The sequence below is a fragment of the Pyrus communis genome, chromosome 12, assembly GCF_041283825.1.
Source record: "Pyrus communis isolate YQ-2024b chromosome 12, ASM4128382v1, whole genome shotgun sequence".
NCBI lineage: Eukaryota > Viridiplantae > Streptophyta > Magnoliopsida > Rosales > Rosaceae > Pyrus > Pyrus communis.
In genome coordinates this window covers 13,431,598-13,453,749 of record NC_142576.1, presented here as the reverse complement: position 1 = coordinate 13,453,749, position 22,152 = coordinate 13,431,598, and the positions used below count along the sequence as shown (strand labels likewise).

The window sequence follows — 22,152 nt, the reverse complement described above, 5'->3', positions numbered from 1 at the left end:
TTAGTACTACGGTCTAGTAGTATTCTTCTTCACTTGTAAGTAAGAGGTCTTAGGTTTGATTCTTGCCAAAGAAGAATTTGAACCGCATTATTACTAGCCTATTATGAGGCATAGCCCATCCCCTCTCCTTAGTGTAGATAATATCATTTGATAAAAAATAAAAAAAAATCGCGGAAAGAAAGAAAAAAGAAAATAATAAATATATAGGATTTGGTCAAATTAAAAAAAAAAAAATACAAACTCTCTCAAAAGTGAGACTCTTCGTAAACTTTCCGCTGCTTGATCTTTTTGACACAATTTTTATGACAAAATATAAAACATTCCTGGGCCCTAGCAGTTCTCTTCAAAAAATGAATTGATAGAAGGAGCCTGTTCTTTAGTTTTTGGGTTTGGGTGGTCCAAAACTCCAAATCCTTGAGGATAAGAAAACCGCCCTCTCTGTGAGTCTCTCGCATCCATGCCAATGCCTTTGAAGCGTTAGATGTAGAAGAAGAAGAAGAAGAAGAAGGACATGTCAATCCTATCAGTTTCATCATCATCCTCATCATCCGTAGCCGTTGGATTCTGTAATTCCCACATACACGCCCTTCCCAATGCCTCATTTCTCACCCAACTCCCACTCCCACTCGTTGGGGCTCACCCAGCAAATGGCCAGAAGAATAAGAAGAAGCAGAAGAGGAGCGCCGCCGCCATTGGAGGAGGAGTCATGGCCACCAAGCTCACAGTCCTCAGGACCCCACGCACTCTTTTCTTTGATGAATTTTTGAAACACAGTAGCTACCAAGGTTTCATTCCTTTGAATTACCTTCTGCATTCTCGTTACCTTTTTGCCCATTTCATTCTGATTGCTCTTTGCTCTACTCTATCACCTCTGCGAAGTTGGTGTTTTACAATCGAATCAATAGTTCATGTAATATTATGAGTCACATAAGGATGTGTGTGTATATTTGTAATGAATTTTTGTTGAATATTTATACTTTTGTTGGATGCTCTATACCAAACATGTTGTCGTGTGGAAGGCCCTGCTAGGGATGGTCAGTGGGTACCCATTTAGCTAAGTGGCAATGCACTTTTAAGTGTTAGATATGTGTTAATTGTGGTGGTGAGTGGTGGTGTTTGTGTTGGTGATGATGATGATGGTGACATATGGAGTTTCCATGGTCACCCATTGACCATCCTCTGGCTTATTAGTTGGAGCTGGAGACGAGAAAATTTGATTTGTTTTTTCTTTTCTGTGATATTTAAACGGAATGCAACTTTTCCTTATGATTTTATTGGTTGAAATATGCAGCGAAAACTAGAGATCCTCTGTGTTTCCGGGCACAATATATCTTATCCACTACATCGCATTCAACATCAACAGCAACAACTACAGTGCTTGATTTGGAGAGGCTCAGATTACCGTCTTTAGAAGTTAATTCTGATTCTCTGGCTTCAAGTAGACCGTGGACATACACAGGGGCAATCAGTCCTCTGACTGAGGTAATGGCTACTAATTGATAATTGAGTCTCTTCAGTGCATATTTTTCATAAATTATCTTTACTTTAAATTTGTCACTCCCGGGTGTAAGGCTTCCCCAATTTATTTATCTATTTAGTTTTGTTCTTGGTCATCATATTTAAGTGCAGAGGTGCACACATTTAGGTAGTTTGTTTTGATTATCATTGAGCTTGTGACCAAATTGAGAATGTTTTTTTAAATGCCTGCCGGATTTGCATGATTCTTGGGTAATAGATAACTTACACAAACTAGGTTTGCATTCATTCAAATAAATAACACCAACCGTTCTAAAAATTTGAATGGATTCTGGTTAGGTTTTCAGATAGTTTTTGAGCATGTTTTAGATGCTGTGGCCTAGCCACCTTCACTTGTTCATAGCATACTGCAATTATAAATTCTGATCTCATGCTCTATTGTCGGGTTTAGAGTTTAGAATTCCAGGTATTTTCTTTCCCAATTTAATTTTTCTGTATGTATGAAAGACGTTGAGCTTACAACTCTAGTTAACTTGGGTGTTTCTCATCAGGCGAATTTTGGAGCAACTTTAGCTACAGAAACTCTTCTCACGAGTGAAGAGGCTGTAATAGAAGCTGCTGCTGCCGAAGCTGTCACTCTTGCAAAAGCGGCTCTGAAGGTTGCAAAGGATGTGGCTATGCTGGTTAGCAGTAGCACTAATCACTCTGCTAAACCAGAAAGTTCATCTCCAGTTTCTCCAGAGACTAAAGCTTTGCATTTCAATTGGGCCCAGCATATGGAAACCAAACAGGTTTCTAGAGTAGGAGCTTCCATGGGAGCTGAAACTGCATTTGTGGAAGATCATTTCATTCAATCTGCAATAAAAGAGTTGGAAGAAGTGGAGCAAACAAATGAAGAATTTGAACTTCTGCAGGAGCAACTTTCCAAGGGTATAACTGCAAAATCGAGTCGTCAAACGGAAAGGAAGGCTAGAAGAGCAAAAGCAGCAGAAAAGGCTGCTGCAAGTGTTGTGTCCGTGAAGTCTGGTTCAGCCACTAGAAAAAAGCGTTCTTCGGTACAAGAAATAGACCACTCTGATCCATTGCGTTATTTGAGATCAACTACTCACACTTCTCGCCTGCTTACTGCAAACGAAGAAATTGAGTTTTCTGAAGGAATCCAGGTACTACTAGTGTCATCATGAGAGTTTTGAATCCACCTTGATGCTTATGAAATCTTTCAATTACTCCTTGCTTGCAATCTTGATTGATACTGCACCACTGCACCCTCAGAAAATATAAATAACAAATTATAAAAAAAAAAAAAAAAAAAGAATGAAAAGGTTTATTTACCCTTTTTGTAGCTGATAGGTCACATCCTCACTGATAACCATTAGAAAGTTCAATACTGTAAAGAAGATCCTTCACTTAACTACTCACAAATATACTTCCATTTTGCAGTGATTTAAAAATGAACCATGCACACAATATCCTTTCATGGGTTAAGTATACTTGATGTCTAAATTATGTGGGCTATCACGGAGGCTAAAACATACTACTCATGGGTTGATATTGAATCTATTGATAGATTCGCTAAAATTGTTTATGGCCAACACTTGAGAAGTTATTTTGCCAGTTCATTTACTTCATGGAAATAAATTCGAAGAGTATAATTGTATAAGGCTTTTACTGGGAAGCGTTGGATAAGAATTGCGCATGGATTTTGATTGATATAGTATGTTATCATGTCATGGATGAAAAAGGGGAAAATTTCGAGAAAATTGTTCAGTCCTAGAAAGTTAAATGCATGCAGAGGTAGTAATGGAGTACAAGTAAAAGTAGGGGAATAGTGAAGTCATTGTAATATTGTACAAGTAGAAGTAAATAGACAAGAGTTTCTAGTATTTGGAGTTAATGTGAGTATTGTATTTATTTCTCTTTAGTCTGATTTCTGATGCCTTAATATTGCTATATATTTCAGGAACTACTGAAACTGGAAAAGCTGCATGAGGAGCTTGCACAAAGATGTGGTGGTCAGCCCACCATTGCACAATGGGCTGCAGCTGCAGGAGTTGATCAGAAGACTTTGAGGAAGCGTGTAAACTATGGTATTCTGTGCAAAGACAAAATGATCAAGAGCAACATAAGGCTTGTAATATCAATTGCAAAAAATTATCAGGGAGCTGGGATGAATCTTCAAGATCTTGTGCAGGTATGATTTTATCTTTGTTATTAAATATATATATATATATATATATATATTTGCTTTTCGTATGAAAGTACTTTTCCCGAAGGATGAAAAACCTATTTCCTTAAAGTCTTGCCGCCTTTGAATACTTATTCTTGATTATTGACTTTCAGGAAGGATGTCGAGGCCTTGTAAGAGGTGCAGAGAAATTTGACGCTTCAAAGGGTTTTAAGTTCTCAACCTATGGACACTGGTGGATTAAACAGGCTGTTCGAAAATCTCTTTCTGACCAGTCCAGAACAATTCGCTTACCCGTAAGTTTTACCTTCATATATTTATTTTTACATGTGGTTCCTATTTCGTATCATGGCTCTTGAGGTTTGAATGGTTGGGACCCCATTTTACTGGACCAACACATGGCAGAATCCAATTTTTTTCTCTTCTTGAAACATGAATACAGAGACTGAAATTGATTTTGAGGCGGGGAGGATCATTGTTATGATTCACATTCCTGCTGAATCTGTGTATCCTTGTGCTTCATATTTTTAATACTCTTTGCATTTGTAATATTTTGGTAAAACAGTTTCACATGGTGGAGGCGACATATAGAGTTAGAGAGGCTAAAAAGCAACTGTACAGTTTAAATGGAAGACATCCTAATGATGAAGAAGTTGCAGAGGCAACAGGGCTGTCGATGAAAAGGCTTTCTGCTGTATTACTGACTCCAAAAGCCCCTAGATCTCTGGAGCAGAAAATTGGAATCAACCAGAATCTAAAACCTTCGGTCTGTCCTATCTCTACATCCAATGAAATGGCAATTTTTATCCAACATTTTTGTCACCTTTTGTGTGTTCCTTTTCTGATGATTACATGTCGTTCTTCACAGGAAGTGATCTCAGATCCGGACGCAGAAACAGCAGAAGATCTGCTGATGAAAAAATTTATGAAGCAGGATTTGGAGAAGGTACTAGATAGTCTCAATCCTAGAGAGAAGCAGGTTGTCAGATGGAGGTTTGGATTGGAGGATGGAAGGATGAAGACACTGCAAGAGATAGGGGAGCTGATGGGAGTTAGTAGAGAGAGAATTAGACAAATAGAGTCATGTGCATTCCGAAAACTGAAGAACAAGAAAAGAACGAAACATTTACAGCAGTACGTGGTTTCATAGGCCGATGTCAATATGGTGGTTAAATTGCAAATTTAGTAACTAGTTCATTTGAGGTTCATCCGGCGCATCTTCATTTTCATCTATATTATGGCTTCGATTTTCATGTCGCCAACCGGAAATCTACTCTTCACTCTTTTGTAACACGAGAGAATATTTGTGCATAGAAAGTTAGAAACAGAATTTTTGGATGATGCATTTCAAATTCTTTTAATGTATCAAAGTAATTAAAAGTAAATTCATATGAACAATCGTCAAGAAACTCGTAAATCAAGCACTATTTTCGCTTGATTTGAAGTCTAGTCCAGGCATTCTTTCTGCAAATATTTACTTCCTTCATGTCAAAATCCCCTTGTAATCATCTCAAAATGCAAAATCATTCTCCTTAACTGTCAATATACCTTGAATTTGAAGGTTATCCGTTCCAATCTAATCTTCTATGCCAAACGGGGGCGCTTAAGGCCTCAACTTCCGATGGTAGAAGTTACAACATGGACAAGAAGTGGAGTTTATCTCACTTTCAAATAGTAATCCCTCTAAATACAGCAAAGCCAATATGAATAGACATGTATCATTCAACCAAAAGTTTTGGATTGAGAATTTGACACATACTTATATATCAATGACATGAGTTTCTCACTCTTCAACCGTTCGATTACGAGTTAACTAGCATCACATCTAGCTCGAAAACTCGAGCATTGGCAAAGTTTCCCGTTACTGCTACAAGTACTTAATCAATGCCCAGGTGACAATTATCAAAATCACAACTCCAATGACCAGTAGGATCAAGCAAGAACAACCACCTTTGTTGCGTTTGTTCAGTACTGCCAATTTCTTTTGCACCCGCTGTTTCAAGAACAAACTCGTGTCAATTGCGCATAACGGAGAGGTAGAATAAATTAAACTGGCAGCTTAAAAGGGTAAATCGATCACAAACATACGAAAAATCATCCAAGATCCACACAACTTGTGAAGCACTAGCTAAGCTATGCATATACATTAAAACAAGGCAGCTCAAATACTAAGTGAATACTGCATTTTCTCAGCACAATACGACTACATTCATTCTTTTAGAACATGTTCTCTTCTGTTTGAAAAGAGATTTGAGATTTAGGGTGGCACTTTCTAGTTTCTATGCCTGGAAGAAGTGAGCATAACGAATAGTGTATGGGTGCGTGAATGCGGGTGCGATCCGGTGAAATTCAAACTAGATAAGCATGCAATAACTGTAATGATTCAACCTGTAGGTTCGAATTTGTTGATTCCACCTGCTGGTCCAGATTATCCTGCACATTGTGGAAGCAAGGAACGGACAGTAAAAAAAACTGCAGCTATCCTCTGTGCAATTCTGGTTGAACATGAAAGGAACACCAATAAAGTAAAGTGGAGAAGAAATCAGCAAAAGAGCAAACCAGAAGCCTCGTGTGCAGATCAAGTTCCTCGTTGACTGCCAACGCAATGTGTTTGGTACTAATAACCGTCTCCTCCAATTTGTCAAGGCCTTCGTCTTGTTCTGCTAGGAACGTAAAACGTTTTACAATTAGTCACAGACTAAATCACATGGTGGAGAAACTAATAATCATACAATTTACAAGCACATGCCTTTAATGATTTGTCGTTGAAAGCCAACAAGACCATGGTTGTCTAAACCAGTAGTTCTGCTCATTATGTCATCCATCTTCTTATCAGGGCCGAGCAAGTTATTTCTGTTAGCAAGACTAGACATGTTGAGAGTAGTAGCCATTTGATCAGCTTTAGAACTCAAACTTGCGAGCATATCTTTGCGACGATTCATTTCTTTTCCTGTTCTGTTTATCACAACAGCTATTAAAATTTGTAGATAGAGTGATAACCAGCTAAAACAAAGTAATATGAGCAAAACAAAACCCAAAAAGTTAAGCAATCCTAACTAATCCCATGACTCTGAAATTCGATACCAACCATACATTTCGACACAATTTAGTAGAAAAAGAGGACAAAGAACACCCTGCTAATTCTTCGCTTTGAAGTTTTACTCAAAGAAACTGTGTGACAGATGTTAATGGCAACAGATAGTTGGGCAGTTCAGTGAATAATACTGGCTAGCTAGAGAAACATTAGGAAAGAAATGTGCCGATGAAAGAAGTTGTGCAACAGCATTGATGGTATAGTCTAAGGCTGTGGTTTGATTTGTTCGAATGAAGAAGCCTTCCGAAGCCGTACCTGGTCAGACAATAATTCTTTGGAACATGAATGTACACTAAAAGTTCAATATTTTGCTACTTCAGACTGCATGATGGGGAAGGTTCAATTGATAGAAGCGTAAAACTAGCAAGTTTGACACTGCTTAATATTTAGAAACTTCACATAGGATTTAAGTTTGAAGTTTGTCCGATTTAACCCCGTTGGATGTAATAAGGTACACTAAAACTGAACCACCTTAAGGTTCCCTATGAAATTTGGTATGGAGTACTTAATGCCACTACTAATAACGTCTTTCTTTTGTATGAGAGCGGGCGGACAGGTAGTGTAAGTGAATTCGAATATTACTCACATTGACTCCTTCTGCTTGGTGGGAAGCTTAGACAGGAGTGAGTGCAAAGTCTCAAGCTTTGTCCTTAGTATCGTAACCTTTCTTCGAGTTGCAGACATATGACGTTGTGTTTCTGGTCCAGAGGGTGACACTGGCAACGAACTCCTTCCGGAAATCATGCCATTGATTTCATCAGCAAGCTTTGAAGCATCATTGAATTCTCGCATCCACGAGTCAGGCGATGCCATTGCTACTGCTAGAAAAAACAATATCTTGATACTTGATTCATACACAAATCACAATACGTAAAGCAAAACTACTTCACTTGGAAACAAAATTATGATCATCTGGGTGAGAGAAAAAATACAACTAATTATACTTTGCAATTGCATTGCGAATCTGCTATATACGTAGCAGCTAGCAGATTAGCAATGCAATTAAACATTAATTAAAATACCTGGTTGAAGTCATTAAACCAGATAAATGACATTAGCATGTAATTAAGCAAGAACAGGTAAGAAATTATTTAATTTAGTGTACTGCAAACAATCTAGTGAATATGTTAACTCATATGCTGACCCTGACTGAGAGCAGCTATAACTTAACCAACAAGCAACAACAAACTATCTGAAGAGTATTTGGGAATTATTAAAACTCAGATTGGATTTAGGGGAGCAGACTGTTGAAATATCTCACATCGACCGTATCTATGAGAAAAAAAGAGTTTAAATATCAAAACCACACTCCAACTAAAATCGAGGACTTTTGTGATAAAACTCAACCCTTGACGGATTGTGCAAGTGATAATTAACAAGTTTGGACAATATCGATGTAGTTGGAAATGGGCTTTTGGCTCATCTCTCTGATAATTCTACACATAGCAGGGTTCTAAAGATCCCAATAACAAATTCTAACCTCTTGCAAAAATGGACGTAGCCAAATTAATTAGAGAAACTTGGTCTTCGCCTCTCCCTCTCCGTATTTTAAAATAGATTAATTAGAATATCGCTTGCTCGATAAAAAAAAAAAAAAAAAAAAAAATCCCAATGACAATAATCATCAAGAATTATTTAGAGATAAGATGTAGTCGACAAAAGGTTCCAAATTGCCAATTGTAGACCGAAAGAAGAGCAAACGATGCATGACCAATGAATTACAATATGATTAAGTATGTAGTAATGAGAGAAAGAGAGAGATTTATGTTTATGGTAATGAATAGTTAAGGAATGCATTACCTTAATTGATCTTGTTTAATTTTGATTACAATCGGAGTGGGCGATGGGAGAACGTAGACGCAGACGGCAACAAACGGGAACGAGGGAGGAAGGAAGGAAGGTATCGCATTCGCAGAGGACAGCCCTGCAGCTTCCCTTCCTACTTCCTACAGAAGGAAACAACAGCCAATGAGAGAGAGAGAGAGAGAGAGAGAGAGAGCGCAACAATTTTTGTCTGTTTCCGTATGAATGCGCATTAATAATCGACTTTACAACCCGTGCTATTTTTTATTTTTTTATTTTTATTTTTTTTAACAAACCATAGTATAGGTTAGCGATAATATGATTTAAATTCTCATTTGACGTGAATCGAACATAAATCTTCTCGCTTACAAGTGAAGAGAAATACCACTAGACCATACTACTAAGTGGCAACATCGATTTTAGAGTTGTTAATTTCTTACACAACCTCGTTAACACTATACGAAAAATAACGAATTTTGTGTCGACGCGATAACTAATTGAATCGCAAATTTCTTAACGAGTTTACACATGGATAACCCGTTTCAATTTGTTAAGAAAAAAGTTAGTTTGATAATTTTGAAATACTATAAAAACTTACTACAATAGCCATAGTATAATCTCATATAAGTGGAATTAAAATTTTCCAAAGCCCATTAAAAATACAAAGCAACTTAAAATACCAAAGCACATAAAAAAATCATAATAATTCATTTACAATTGTGAAAATGTGAAAAAATACGCAAACACTCGTGATCACATCCTCTACTCTTTGACGATGGGTACATTGTGGTTTGAATTTTTAAACCCTACAAACCCTCATTAATAGTGTTTTTAGGTGGAGTTCAAAATAAAATAAAAAATAATTTTTTTTTTTATAATTAATGTCCAAGTTGAATAATGTGAAAGAATATATAAACGTTTGTGATTGCGCCCTCTTTACTTACACAATTGTTATATAGTTTAGACTAGCAAAAATTGCCCGCGCAATGCTGCGGGTTTTAAAACTAAAAAAAGACATGTTGAAAGTTCTAAATATATACAATAGTGTTTACAATAAGGAACAAAATAGGCGGCAGAGGCCTTTCCGAGAGGATAAAGCATGGTTGGAACCACAATAGTGCTTTTTCTGGAGGCCCATTAAAACATGAGATGCCATCTTAACCAACCAATATGAACAATGGGAGGGACTGTATATCACACGAAACAAAGAAATAGCAAACTGATGACTTGAGGATAACACAAAACCTATTTCTGTTTTCGAAGCGGTGCAATGGCTGTGAGAAGAAACCTAACATCTCCTTTATCCCTAGCCTCAAACTGAAGACATTTGGAAGCAAGTTCAACCAATTCTGTGGCATCATCATTCGCATACCGCCCTTCGATGATGAATCCATCAACAATAATACATTCTTTCTCCTTATCAAGTCCAGTGCCTGAAGATACAATAATCCATTAAACAATCCTCATATCTTTGAAAGCAGTAAACAAAAGATTTGTATTCCTAAAAAAGTTTGAGTTTAATGCAATCTGAGCTCAGGAAGATTCATAAAAGACGAAAATATTCAACATACAAGTAACGTTTTGAGTAACCAAACATAATTAACTTATGCTGTTCATGGAGTCCAATATTTACTTGTTGAATTTGAGATATCAATAATACGAACAATGTCAAAATAATAAATCAAGTGGAGGACATAAATACATATTGTATACAATGAAGACAAAAACATTCAAAATGATCGGAGCTTCACAGAATGCTAATGAAAATTAAAGTAGGAGGATCCCAAAACATAATTCGAGCCTATATTTGGAATCCTAAGATCATGCACCAACACAGTAGAAAATTAGGAAATTAATGTCAATGAATTCACAGGGAAGAGATAAAAAGAATCCTTGAAAGAAGAATAATGTAAAGGTTCAAGGCATGTAAGTCCGCATCATGGCTTGGAGGAATATGTTTTCCACTCAAAAGTTCCAGCAGGATAGTTCCATAACTGTAGATTACACTTTCTGGGATGACCCTGCATGCAAAGTTGGACTCTAATCAAATATACTAAAAATTGGTTTTCACGTCTCGACATGGATGGAGTTCACTGGGTGCAGATGCCCCCATTCAAATAATTCGTTTATTTAGTTGCAGACTACAATTATATAATATACACGGGTTATCTTTGAAGAAAATCTAATATGCAACATACATTTATTCTACTTATACTCCATATCAAATATTATACGAGCAATAGTGTTCTTGTTCTATCATTCAAACCGAAAAAACCCTCTTCCGCCTATCATGTTCATATATTTTTCTCATCACTTTGCCACTTTCCACTACTATATTAAATTTTTTGTAACATTGGAATTGTGATACATCATCATTTGAAACCATTCTTAATATCATAGTGCGTATAATCATATTTTAATAAGGTTTTCTTAGTTATTTTCGGCTGTCCCCACTAGAAGAAATTTCTGGCTCCGTTCCTGCATCTCGAGTCATAAAAAGTTATCAACTAAGTCAGGTAAACTATCACACCACACCACCACAGGTAATTACTAAGATATTTAAAAATCCAAGCATGAAGGCTTTTAGAGATAAATTATAAACGTAAATAACTAATTAGGCTTTGAATAAATATCAGGGTGTACCTCAAAATGTCAAGCAACCAACTTCTTCCTCCAACGACTCGAATTTCTGAAAATACCAAACAAAGTGAATCTATTAGCAATTCAGAGTCTTTCAAATATTTTTGCTGCAAGTCATGCAAAATTTTGGACATTTAAGGACATGGGTTTTGCTAAAAAGCAAAGGTTTTTGCTGGGTTTTTCTAATTAGACACTAAAAATTTCAATAAAATACATGGAGTGGTGGCTAAACCAAATTACCATCTTTTTCCTTCAATCCAAATTAGACACTAAATTCTTCAAGAAAATGCAAAAATAATGTTTTGTGGAAAATTGAGTGATTGATAGCGAAAATCTGAAATCAACACAACATGCATGAGCTCTACAAAGGTTTCAGAGCTTACCCAATAAAGGGACGACGTCGGAAGCAGGGGAAAAGGGGAGGTGGCGGGATTGCAGCAAAGGTCATGGTGAAAAGGAAAGCGGCGGGCCAACACAAGAGCGACATATGAGCAAGTTTTGGGTTCTGAGTTTCAAATTTCTCGTTAAAGGGAAATGGAGGAAATTGGATTTGCATAAACTAAACCGAGTCTTGGAAAGGGAGGAAATTGAATTGTAGAAACAAAGAGCACTGGTGGCGGTGATTGTGAGTTTGTGGGTGCAATGCCAGATGTCATTGGTATATTTTGGTAGTGGAAAAAATGAAATCAAATAAACCAATCGGGAATAAAACTGGAAGGACACTGTTCTTATGAACAGTAAAACAGTGGTGTTTTCAGTTTTAGTATAGATTGAATTTTTATAACCCTTCAAACCGTCGTAAATTTTTTTTTTTTTTTTGTTTGAGTGTAAAATAAATAAAAATTCATAATAATTAATGTAAAAGTTTTACATCTTTCGTGAAGGTTTCAATTTCGAAATCCGACACCATAATCCATAAACCCTAGATTTATATTTAACCATCGTTTGTCGCTTACGCTCTATTCTTCTCACTGATTTCATTTTGCAAACTTTCTTTTTTGAAAACATGATTCTTTTAGCGAATGCAAAAAAATAAACGGTTTGGATCGTTGATATCACGTTCTGATGTTTATGATTAACTGAATGAGTCGATATTATGTAGTTTCTAGAGAACTTATAAACTCCAAGTAATATGTTTTTATACACTTTGAGCAATATGTCCACTAACCATAAAAATATGAACGTGATATCAACTACCTGAACCATTCATCTTTTTATATCAGCAAAATATCATATTTTCAAAAAAGAAAATCTGAAGAAAAAAGAAATTCAGTGAGAAGAATAAAGCATAAACGTTAACGACAATCAAAAGTTAAATTTAAATCTATGGTTTATGGGATTATAGTAGCGAATTTCAGAGTTGACCTCTTCACAAAAGTTGCAGAGCTTGTCATTACGAACATTTGTGTGTGTGTGTATATTATTATTATTTTTTATATTTTTCACACTTCTACATTAGTTATAAACTATTAAAAAAATGTTACTATAATAGTAGCCATAATATTTAATCTCACTTACTGTTTACACTTCTACATCACGTGATATTAAATCCTCACTGTTGGATTTTGGATGGTTTATATTGTTTGGTTTTTCTATGCTTAGTTTATGTGGAAGAGAGTGCTAATATGGAAAGCCTTATTGAAAATGTCATCAATATAAGTCTTGAAGACAATAGACCAAGCCAAGTTCCAATACCATTTCCCTTGGTGATTGATGAAAATTGAAGGGTTTTGTTGTAAAAAAAAGTGCAAGCTTTGAGTCTCATTGGCATGTTTCTAACTTTTGAGAAATGCTCCACAGCCTTAAAAAAACCTCCCTCATTTTGCATATCCTTGAACATTTGATATTTTGTAGTAATGTTATACTAATGTTTTTTTTAATTTTTTTAATTTTTTATTTTTAAATTCAGGCTCTTATTAATCTTTTTTTTTTATGGAAAAATAAAATATTATAGCGAAAAACCTCTTACACAACCAGTATTAATACAGTCAAATTGAAAAGCCAGGTGAGCATCCACAGGGAGACAAACATCCCAAATACAAAGATTCGAACTATTAAGGCCAGTAGACGCCAAAGCATCCATTACGAAGTTTGCCTCCCTGAAGATGTGCTCCATCTAATGTCTTGAAAGTTGTTGGCACACCACCTGATGTCCTCAGTAATAGGTTTTAGGTTCCAGGGCACATCACAAACTCCACAAATAGCATCCAAGACAAGCTTTGAGTCGTCTTCCACCAAAACATGTTTCCAATTCCTTCTCTTTGCTCAGATCAGCGCTTCACGGAGAGCTAAAGCCTCGGCAACATTGATGCTCACAGAGCCAGATTTCATCGCACTAGCAAGGATAGGTTTACTATCCCAATTCCTAACCACGAACCCTTCACCAGCCAAAGAGTAAGAAACAGATCCATCAAAGTTTATTTTAACATAATTAGGTGGATGGGGCTCTACCACTTAATCAAATTATCTTAACAACCAAACTCAGGGTTCTTTTCAGGACTGGTATTCTATTTAAAGTACTATTTACTCAGATTAGCTGGGACTCACGTTCACTACCGTTTGGTACGTAGGACGGGACGGAATAGAGTGGAACAAGGCGTTCCGTCCCACGTTTGGTGCGCCTAAAACGGGTGGAACGAGCTGTTCCGCGGAACGAGTTTTGGGTGAATTTTCGTTCCACCTCACCCCCTGGAACGATTCGTTCCACATCCGTGGAACACAAAATTATAACCTTTCCGTCTCCTTCTTCTTCCTCATTGTTTCCATCCGAGGGCATCTTTGCTCCAGCTCCGTTCCGTTCAGTCCTGTCTCGTCCCGTCCCGTCCCATTCCGTTCCGTCCCGTCCTGTCTGCATACCAAACGATACCTAAATGCGTCGCTAGCTGGGCTTAACAAGTCCTCTCAAAATCCATTGGACTAGCTAAGCACTTCCCTTCGTCCTGCTAGATTCACCTCCTCGACCTCGATTTCGACGGCACAGGCTTCGGACACAGCTTATCTCCGACGACGAACTCGTCAACTGCTTCATCTTAGTCGATTACCTCGATGACTGCGTCATCTCCACCGATTACGTCGTCGACTACGCCTTTTCAGTCATCTTCTTCTTAGTCGCAATTGTCATGGCTGTGAAGCAACTCCTAGTGAGAGCGTTTCTCTTTTTAGAATACAGTTTCAATTTTTGCACTTGAATTTGATTTGGATGTGCTATGATTGTGAATTTCAATTTCTCTATGATTTTTTAGGTTAGAGAAATTATTTGGCTGTGGTATGATTTTTTATATCAATTTCTGTGAATTTCAATTTCTATAATTTTGTATGATTTTTGTTCTGAAAAGCTTTGTTGGGTGATTTTTAATTTTCTTAGTCGCTGAGCTGATGGTGGATTCTGGATGATGACTTTGATGAACCAATTGGGCGATGAATGAGCTTGGATTGAGTGGGATTCTTTTCCTTTGTCACACCAAATACGTTGGCGGCCATGCATTGACTCCAAGCTTATATATCTGCAGGTTTAATTGGTTTCTGGGAATAACCCAACACCATGGTTGATTTTTCGGATTATGTTTGAAACCCAGATGAAGTTTTCGTTGGTGATATCATATTTGACTATCAATTGGGTCTGCTTTGATATAGAAAATGATAACATGGTTACTTGCTTACTCGATTGAATTATGTAATTTTAGTGCATATACGTGTTAATTTTGGTTGAAAATTTGATTGGTTTTTACTACTTTGGTGTTGGATTTGAGAACTGGAAAATTTGGTTGAACTTCTGATGTTGGTTGAAATTGAAGTTGAAGCAAATAATATGGACATTTTCTTATATATCACAGGGTTTTTTTTTTTTAAAAAAAAAAAAAAAATTATCCTACTTCTTAGTCCGGCATTGCATCAAATGTTTCACTAAATCAGTCCAACTTAGTCTAGTTTAAGCCAGTCCAGCTTAGTCCCTGAAGTTAGTCCAGTTCGGGATAGTCCGATGCAACAAACGCACCCATAAAACTAGTCCCGTATGGAAACAAACAAGGATTACACTAATATTTAATCTAGTTCAATCCAATGAAAGTTAAGGAGGTCAAACAAACACCCCCTAATAGTAGCCATAAGATTTAATCTCACTTACTGTTTACACTTCTACATCACGTGATATTAAATCCTTACCGTTGGATTTTGGATGGTTTATAATATTTGGTTTTTCTATGCTTAGTTTACGTGGAAGAGAGTGCTAATATGGAAAGCCTTATTGAAAATGTCATCAATATAAGTCTTGAAGACAATAGACCAAGCCAAGTTCCAAGACCATTTCCCTTGGTGATTGATGAAAATTGAAGGGTTTTGTTGTAAAAAACAAGTGCAAGCTTTGACTCTCATTGGCATGTTTCTGACTTTTGAGAAATGCTCCATAGCCTTAAAAAAACTCCCTCATTTTGTATATCCTTGAACATTTGATGTTTTGTAGTAATGTTATACTAATGTTTTTTTTTTCTAATTCAGGCTCTTATTATTATTATTATTTTATAGAAAAAGAAAATATTATAGCGAAAAACCTCTTACACAGCCAGTACTAATACAGTCAAATTGAAAAGCCAGGTGAGCATCCATAGGGAGACAAACATCCAAATACAAAGATTCGAACTATTAAGACCAATAGACGCCAAAGCATCCGCTACGAAGTTTGCCTCCCTGAAGATGTGGCTCCATCTAATGTCTTGAAAGTTGTTGGAACACCACCTGATGTCCTCAATAATAGGTTTTAGGTTCCAAGGCACATCACAAGCTCCACAAATAGCATCCAAGACAAGCTTTGAGTTGCCTTCCACCAAGACATGTTTCCAATTCCTTTTCTTTGCTCAGATCAACGCTTTATGGAGAGCCAAAGCGTCAGCAACATTGATACTTACAGAGCTGAATTTCATCACACCAGCAAGGATAGGTTTAGTATCCCAATTCCTAACCACGAACCCTTCAGCAGCCAAAGAGTGAGAAACAGATCCATCAAAGTTTATTTTAACATAATTAGGTGGAGGGGCTGCCACTTAATCAAATTATCTTGACAACCAGCCTCAAGGTTCTTTTCATGACTAGTATTCTCTTTAAAGTACTCTTTAGCCATTGTCAGGGTGCGAATAACAGACTGGTACGGTTTAGGATTCTCATTTTTTAATATACTTGCATTTCTATCATTCCAGATTTGCAAACAAATGGACAAAGCTTTCCTTAAACAGCTAACTTCAATTTTCCCATCATGTGGCAAGGTACTTAGCCACTCATTTACCTTAGGATTATTTGCAATATTGCAAAAATAAGGTTCATTTGAACATGTTGAGACTTGCAAAGCATACTCGCAGTGAAGAAAAAGATGGTCCTGGTCTTCCTCATGATTACGGCACATCGGGCATTAATTAGTTACATTGGGTAAAAACTTGCTGAGACGTTTACTGGTTTGTAACCTTCCTTTGACAAGACTCCAGGAAAAAAATTTAACTTAGGAGGTAGAGTCTAGTTCCAGATCCTATTAATCAACATTTGTGTTGGGGATGTATTTAAATTCTCGACTTGGAGCCAAGTCGCAGATTTTACTGAAAACTTTCCATTAGGATTAGGACCCCAAATAGCAGAGTTAAAGGTACTATTAATAGCAAGAGGAATGGCACAAATCTTATTAACAATATTAGTATTTATAACATTCTCAAGGTTGTTTCTATCCCACTGACCATTAACTATAAACTCAGCAACTTTTATATCCCACTTAATACAATGGAATTTGTTTTTTGGTATAAGATGAAAAATGGGGTGAGGAAAAATCCAGTTATGGGTCTAGAACAAGATGTCCTTGCCATCACCGACCACCCATCACATACCCTTTGAAATTATATCCCTTGATCAGTATTCCTTTCCAAGCAACTGAATGATGTTGCTTAACTTTACTTTCCAAAAGTTCTCATTCCTAAGGTATTTCCTTCTAACTATATTTGCCCCCAGTTATCCTTATCAAATAAAACTTTCCATCCTAAATAAGCAAGGCAAGCTCTATTGAAGTGATCAATGTTTCTAATACCTAAGCCACCTGCTTGTTTAGGTCTATAGATTTCCTTCCAACTTACTGGATTGCACTTGTGAGTATTACCCCAGAAAAATTGTCTGGAGTCTTTATTTAGTTGATTAGTTAACTTCTTAGGGCACTTGAAACAAGACATTATATGATTAGGCATGCCTGTGAGGTTCGCTTGAACAAGAGTGAGCCTACCCACCTTAGAGAATTAGCCTTCCAACCCGCTACTTTTTGCTTGACTCTTCTAATCAGCTCTCTTCCATTCAAATGATCATTCCAAAAAACAATGTTATGAATTCCAAGGTATTTTCCAATGGTAGATTTATGCAATGTGAAGAATATTTACAATCTCATTTCTAGTTTGGTTATTAGTATTTGGAGAAAAATAAAGAGAAGATTTATTAAAATTAATTTGCTGCCCCGAAGCAGTGGCAAACTTAGAACATCCATAGCATTTCTAGCACCCTTAGTAGTAGCTTTAATAAAAAATGAGACAGTCATCCGCAAAAATAAGATTTGAAAATTTATAGCCAAATGGTGAGGTGAGTAAACCAATATGAGATTTAGGAACAGTTGCTAAGGCATTTAGTTGTCTGATTAAAGGTTCCATACAAAGGATGAAAATATACGGAGAATGAGGGTCACCTTGTCTTATTCCTCTGCTTGCATTAAAATATCCATGCGGTTCACCATTAATATTGATAGAACAAGAAGCCGAGGAAATACACTTCATCACTAGGTTAACCCACCCTTGACAAAATCCAAAACTTTCCAAAACACACTTGATGTAAAATCCCAGTTAAGTAAATCATAAGCCTTTTCCAAGTCAAGCTTAATGGCAAGATCCCCTGTTTTTCCCTTCTTCCTGTTAGAACTTGTGAATAGTTCATGAACAATTAAATTATTATCTTGAATAGATCTTCCCGGCATAAACGCTCCCTGGTTAGGGGATATGCAAATAGGAATAATGGATTTTACCTTGGCACATAAACCTTAGTTATAATTTTATAGCTCACATTGCAAAGACTTATCGGACAATAATTATTTAGTCTCTGGGAACTCCACTTTCGGGATTAAAGCAATATCCGTATGGTTAATCAAATGAAGGTTAGTACAATTAACAAAACAATCCTTGACCATGTTGCACACAGAAGGTCCAACCATACTCCAACACTCTTGATAAAAGCTAGCATGGATCCCATTAGGACCTGGGGCTTTAAGAGCTCCAATACTTTTAATAGCATTCTAGATCTCACTATCTGTGGGAATAACAGTTAGTTTACAATTTTGTTAACTTGTTATACAAGGTTCAATGATGTGGGTAACCAACTTAATCTGGTCAATGGAGGGATTTTTCCCTCATGCAAATCTCATTTTAAATTCATTAACAAAAACCTGCTCCGTCCCCTCTCCTTTAGACCACCAAAATCCATTGCCATCTCGAATTTTGTTGATTGCATTCCGTTTTTTCCTTATTGTTGCACTCAATTGAAAGAACCTTGTATTTTTGTCACATTTTAAAGCCAGTTGGCTTTAGCTTTTTGAGCCTACATTACTTCTTCCTCCTTGAGAACCCGAGAAAGATAGAGTATTGTAAACATTAACATTGCTATTCAATGACATAATTTCCTGTTGGATTTTGCTAAGATCATTTAGGAGCTTCTGTTTTCTTTCTTTAACTGACCCAAACACCACACGATTCCAATTTCTCACAAGGAAAGAAAACTTACCTAAACAACCCCTAAAATAGTCCATTAGGGATAATCTCTCATCATAGCTCCAAGTCTCATTCACAAAATTTTTAAAATCTGGATGTAAATTCCACATAACTTCAAACTTATTGGTCTTCCTTTTCTGACTAACACGAGGTCTGACCTTATCCAAGAAACTAGGACTATGGTCAGAACCCAGGATAGGATAGTTATGAAGGAAATAGTTAGGATGGGCTTCAAGCCGGTAGGAGTTTGCTACTACTCTATCAAGTCTCTCAAAAATGAGAGTTTCATCTTTATGGTTGTTAGTCCAAGTAAAAGGAACCCCAGATGCATGTAAGGAAATAAGACCAGTTTTGTTCAAAAATTCACAAAATTTGTCATATAGCAATTGTTATTTCGATTGCGCCCCCTCCCCCAATGCACTTTTCCTAAGCATTCATGATACAGTTAAAATCCCCTACCATCATCCAAGGCTTATGACCAGGGTTGAGGGTAAGTAACTCTTGCCACATACTCTCTTGAAAGGTTTTTTGAGGGTAAAAGTAAACAAAAGTAGTAAAAAATTCAACACTCAGCACCACATCCTTAATAGAAGCATGAATAAAACGCGAAGAAGTAGAGATAACATTAACATCTAACATGCCAGAGTTTCAACATAGAAATACTCCCCCGGACCTCCCCTCGGGGTTACATCCAAAAAACTGATCAAATTGTCTCACAAAATAACTAGTAGGGGCTTTCTCCACAGCGGACTTGGTTTCAACAAAGCAAAAGAAATCTAACTTAGACAAACTACAAAGATAATTGAAATCAGATATGAACTATGGTCTTCCCATACCCCTACAGTTCCACACCATACCCTTCATTAATCTAACTTGTCAAGATAAGCAGATGGACCCGCCTCCTCTACATTTTCTTCTCAGATACGCTTCCTAGGACTCAGCATTCCCACCGTAGGTCTAGTAGTTGTAGAAGTCATCTCAGTTGCATGCAAAGCAGCAACAAAGTCCCTAGTGTGCTCTCTAGCTCCAGACTCATTGTCTTGCACATATGGCATCATAACATCCTGATTTTGTTCCAGCATAGACAAGGCATAAAAAAAAATTCAATTTTCCTAGTCTAAGTCCACTAGAATTATAAGACTCACATTGAAAAGTTATATCAACAAGATTATCGAAAACAAGGTAGTCAGGTAAAAACCACTCATTGATAACTTAACATAAAAAAGGAAGTTATCACTAGCAATGTCTCGGTAATCTAGACAATTTGCATTTACCTGCCTATCACGCTCCTTAACCTTCCTAGCCCTCCTCCAGTCATGCACTAAGTCCGCCTTCGGAGTCCATCTTGGCTTAGGGCTAGAAGCCACCTCCTTATAGGACCTACCCTCATTTGAGCTTTCACCAAAAATTCTTTTCTCACCTCTCATCCTCCACTTGGGAATGACCGTAGTCCAGCCCTCTTCATCTGGTCCGCCAACCTCCACTTACTGGCCCGATTCCTTGCACTCCATATAATCCTCCACATTAGCAGCCTTAGGAAAACATAACATCACATCATCCTGAAGACAAGCTTTTATATCTTCATCAACAACTACATCTTCTGGGTAAACAGTTGGTTCATCCTCAAAAGCTTTATCGATCATGAAGCAACCATCATCAGTCTCAAATTCCGCACATCTATGTCCTTCAAGGCACATTAGTCCGCAATAGAAGCAAACCTCAAATAATTTCTCATAGCTAATTAGTATAGGTGAATCATCATCGTGAAAACACGCTTTAGAGGGAAACATAAGTCCACCTCCAGCAAAACTTTCACAAACAGCCCGTTCAGGCCCAAAGTTACTTCATCAACCCTAATCACTTTCCCGATTGGTTGAGTGATGTCCCTGATAATTTGTTTTTCTTTGTACTGCACCGAGACACTCAACAATTTCGCCCAAACCACCAGCTTAGTAATAATATCAGTATCCTTGAAGTTTTATGTCCATCGTTCTAGATGGGAAATTTGGCCCTGGACATAGCATGGCCTATTGTTTAGGACATACTTTAAGTCGTCTTCATCCGTGAACTCAAGAGCAAACCATTTCCTTCCAAAATGGTCCAGATAAAAGGTACTCTTCACTTCGTTTTTTCCACAAGAGACCCAACTTCCATTTAATCAGACAAGCATCAAAGAGTTGACCAAATATCTTCCCCATAAGAACCCTAGAAAGCATGTGGTCAACATTGATAGAGGAAGCAAGGTGGTTAGCGACCCTAGTTACACCTCTTTCCATAGTGAATGTGCTCCTCACTTTCTCGATGATCACCGGGTCTTGATTGGGCTCGGGAACGGGAAAAGGGTTCTCCCATCTGGGGATGTAGCCCTCCGAGCAGATACGGGAAAAGGTTCATCTTGAGAGAGAAACGAAAGGAAAGGCTTGAGGGTATTAGGGTTAGTGGGTTGAGCAGAAAACCCAAGTGACAATTTATAAGGAGCCAATTAGGAGGAAACCAACCGTCAAAACAAACTAACATGATCAACCTACTGTCATCAGGGGAGCTCAAGAAGCGTAAGACTAAGATCATGATTATGCTAAGCCACTAATTGTTGGGATCAAAATCCGCATGCAGAAAGCCCCAATAAAACGCAACCAGACTGAACAGTCTAAAACCAATCACAATAAAGCAAATCAAGTAGGGGAAGATCAACCGTTCCCAAAGATAACAGTCCCCAAGAAAAGCAAAAATATCCCAAAGCCCCACGAAACACCAATAAAGATGGGATCTACACCCAAACAAGACCCGGAGGAGCCAAAAGTCCCAACAAACAGAAGAGAGAATGCCAGGCCCTCGAAACGAAACCATACAAACCATACAGACAACCAATAAATTAGATTAATTAAAGAAAAACTCACACCATAAACAACCAAAAAACTAACAAGTAAAGAGCAAATAGCTAGGTAATCAAACCACCACTTTTCTTGAGAGCTTCCCAATTTTCTTGAGCAAATTTTACCGTGAAATCTCCATTAGGGGATTCTTCAATTAGAAATCTAACCGGCAGTAGAGCAAATAGCTAGGTAATCAAACCACCACTTTTCAGAGAGCTTCCCAATTTTCTTGAGCAAATTTAACCGTGAAATCTCCATTAGGGGATTCTTCAATTAGAAATCTAACCGGCAGTAAATGCTCAAATTCGATCA

General features: G+C 37.2%; 2 protein-coding genes and 3 long non-coding RNA genes across 5 annotated transcripts; 2 read left to right on the top strand and 3 right to left on the bottom strand.

Annotated features, from left to right (window-relative positions):
* The first annotated feature begins 335 nt into the window (after positions 1-335).
* On the top strand, positions 336-5,110 carry LOC137745818 (RNA polymerase sigma factor sigB). Its single transcript, XM_068485829.2, has 7 exons — positions 336-785; positions 1,292-1,482; positions 2,028-2,639; positions 3,437-3,667; positions 3,817-3,957; positions 4,227-4,427; positions 4,530-5,110. The coding sequence occupies exons 1-7, from the start codon at positions 512-514 to the stop codon at positions 4,809-4,811; spliced, it is 1,932 nt and encodes a 643-aa protein (XP_068341930.2). The 5' UTR covers positions 336-511; the 3' UTR covers positions 4,812-5,110.
* Positions 5,111-5,166: 56 nt separating this feature from the next.
* Positions 5,167-8,754, bottom strand: LOC137745819 (syntaxin-51). The gene is made up of 6 exons (XM_068485830.2): positions 8,556-8,754; positions 7,342-7,573; positions 6,411-6,616; positions 6,221-6,321; positions 6,050-6,094; positions 5,167-5,654 (listed from the first exon to the last, which is right to left on the bottom strand). The coding sequence occupies exons 2-6, from the start codon at positions 7,566-7,568 to the stop codon at positions 5,529-5,531; spliced, it is 705 nt and encodes a 234-aa protein (XP_068341931.1). The 5' UTR covers positions 7,569-7,573; positions 8,556-8,754; the 3' UTR covers positions 5,167-5,528.
* A 1,449-nt stretch (positions 8,755-10,203) lies between these two features.
* LOC137744137 (uncharacterized) lies at positions 10,204-11,883 on the bottom strand. Its single transcript, XR_011069590.2, has 3 exons — positions 11,582-11,883; positions 11,202-11,247; positions 10,204-10,579 (listed from the first exon to the last, which is right to left on the bottom strand). It is a non-coding gene; the product is annotated as an uncharacterized LOC137744137 (long non-coding RNA).
* Positions 11,884-12,800: 917 nt separating this feature from the next.
* LOC148692368 (uncharacterized) lies at positions 12,801-18,957 on the top strand. The gene is made up of 2 exons (XR_015953815.1): positions 12,801-13,633; positions 16,219-18,957. It is a non-coding gene; the product is annotated as an uncharacterized LOC148692368 (long non-coding RNA).
* Positions 18,958-19,566: 609 nt separating this feature from the next.
* On the bottom strand, positions 19,567-21,927 carry LOC148692367 (uncharacterized). The gene is made up of 2 exons (XR_015953814.1): positions 20,242-21,927; positions 19,567-20,031 (listed from the first exon to the last, which is right to left on the bottom strand). It is a non-coding gene; the product is annotated as an uncharacterized LOC148692367 (long non-coding RNA).
* Positions 21,928-22,152: the final 225 nt, after the last annotated feature.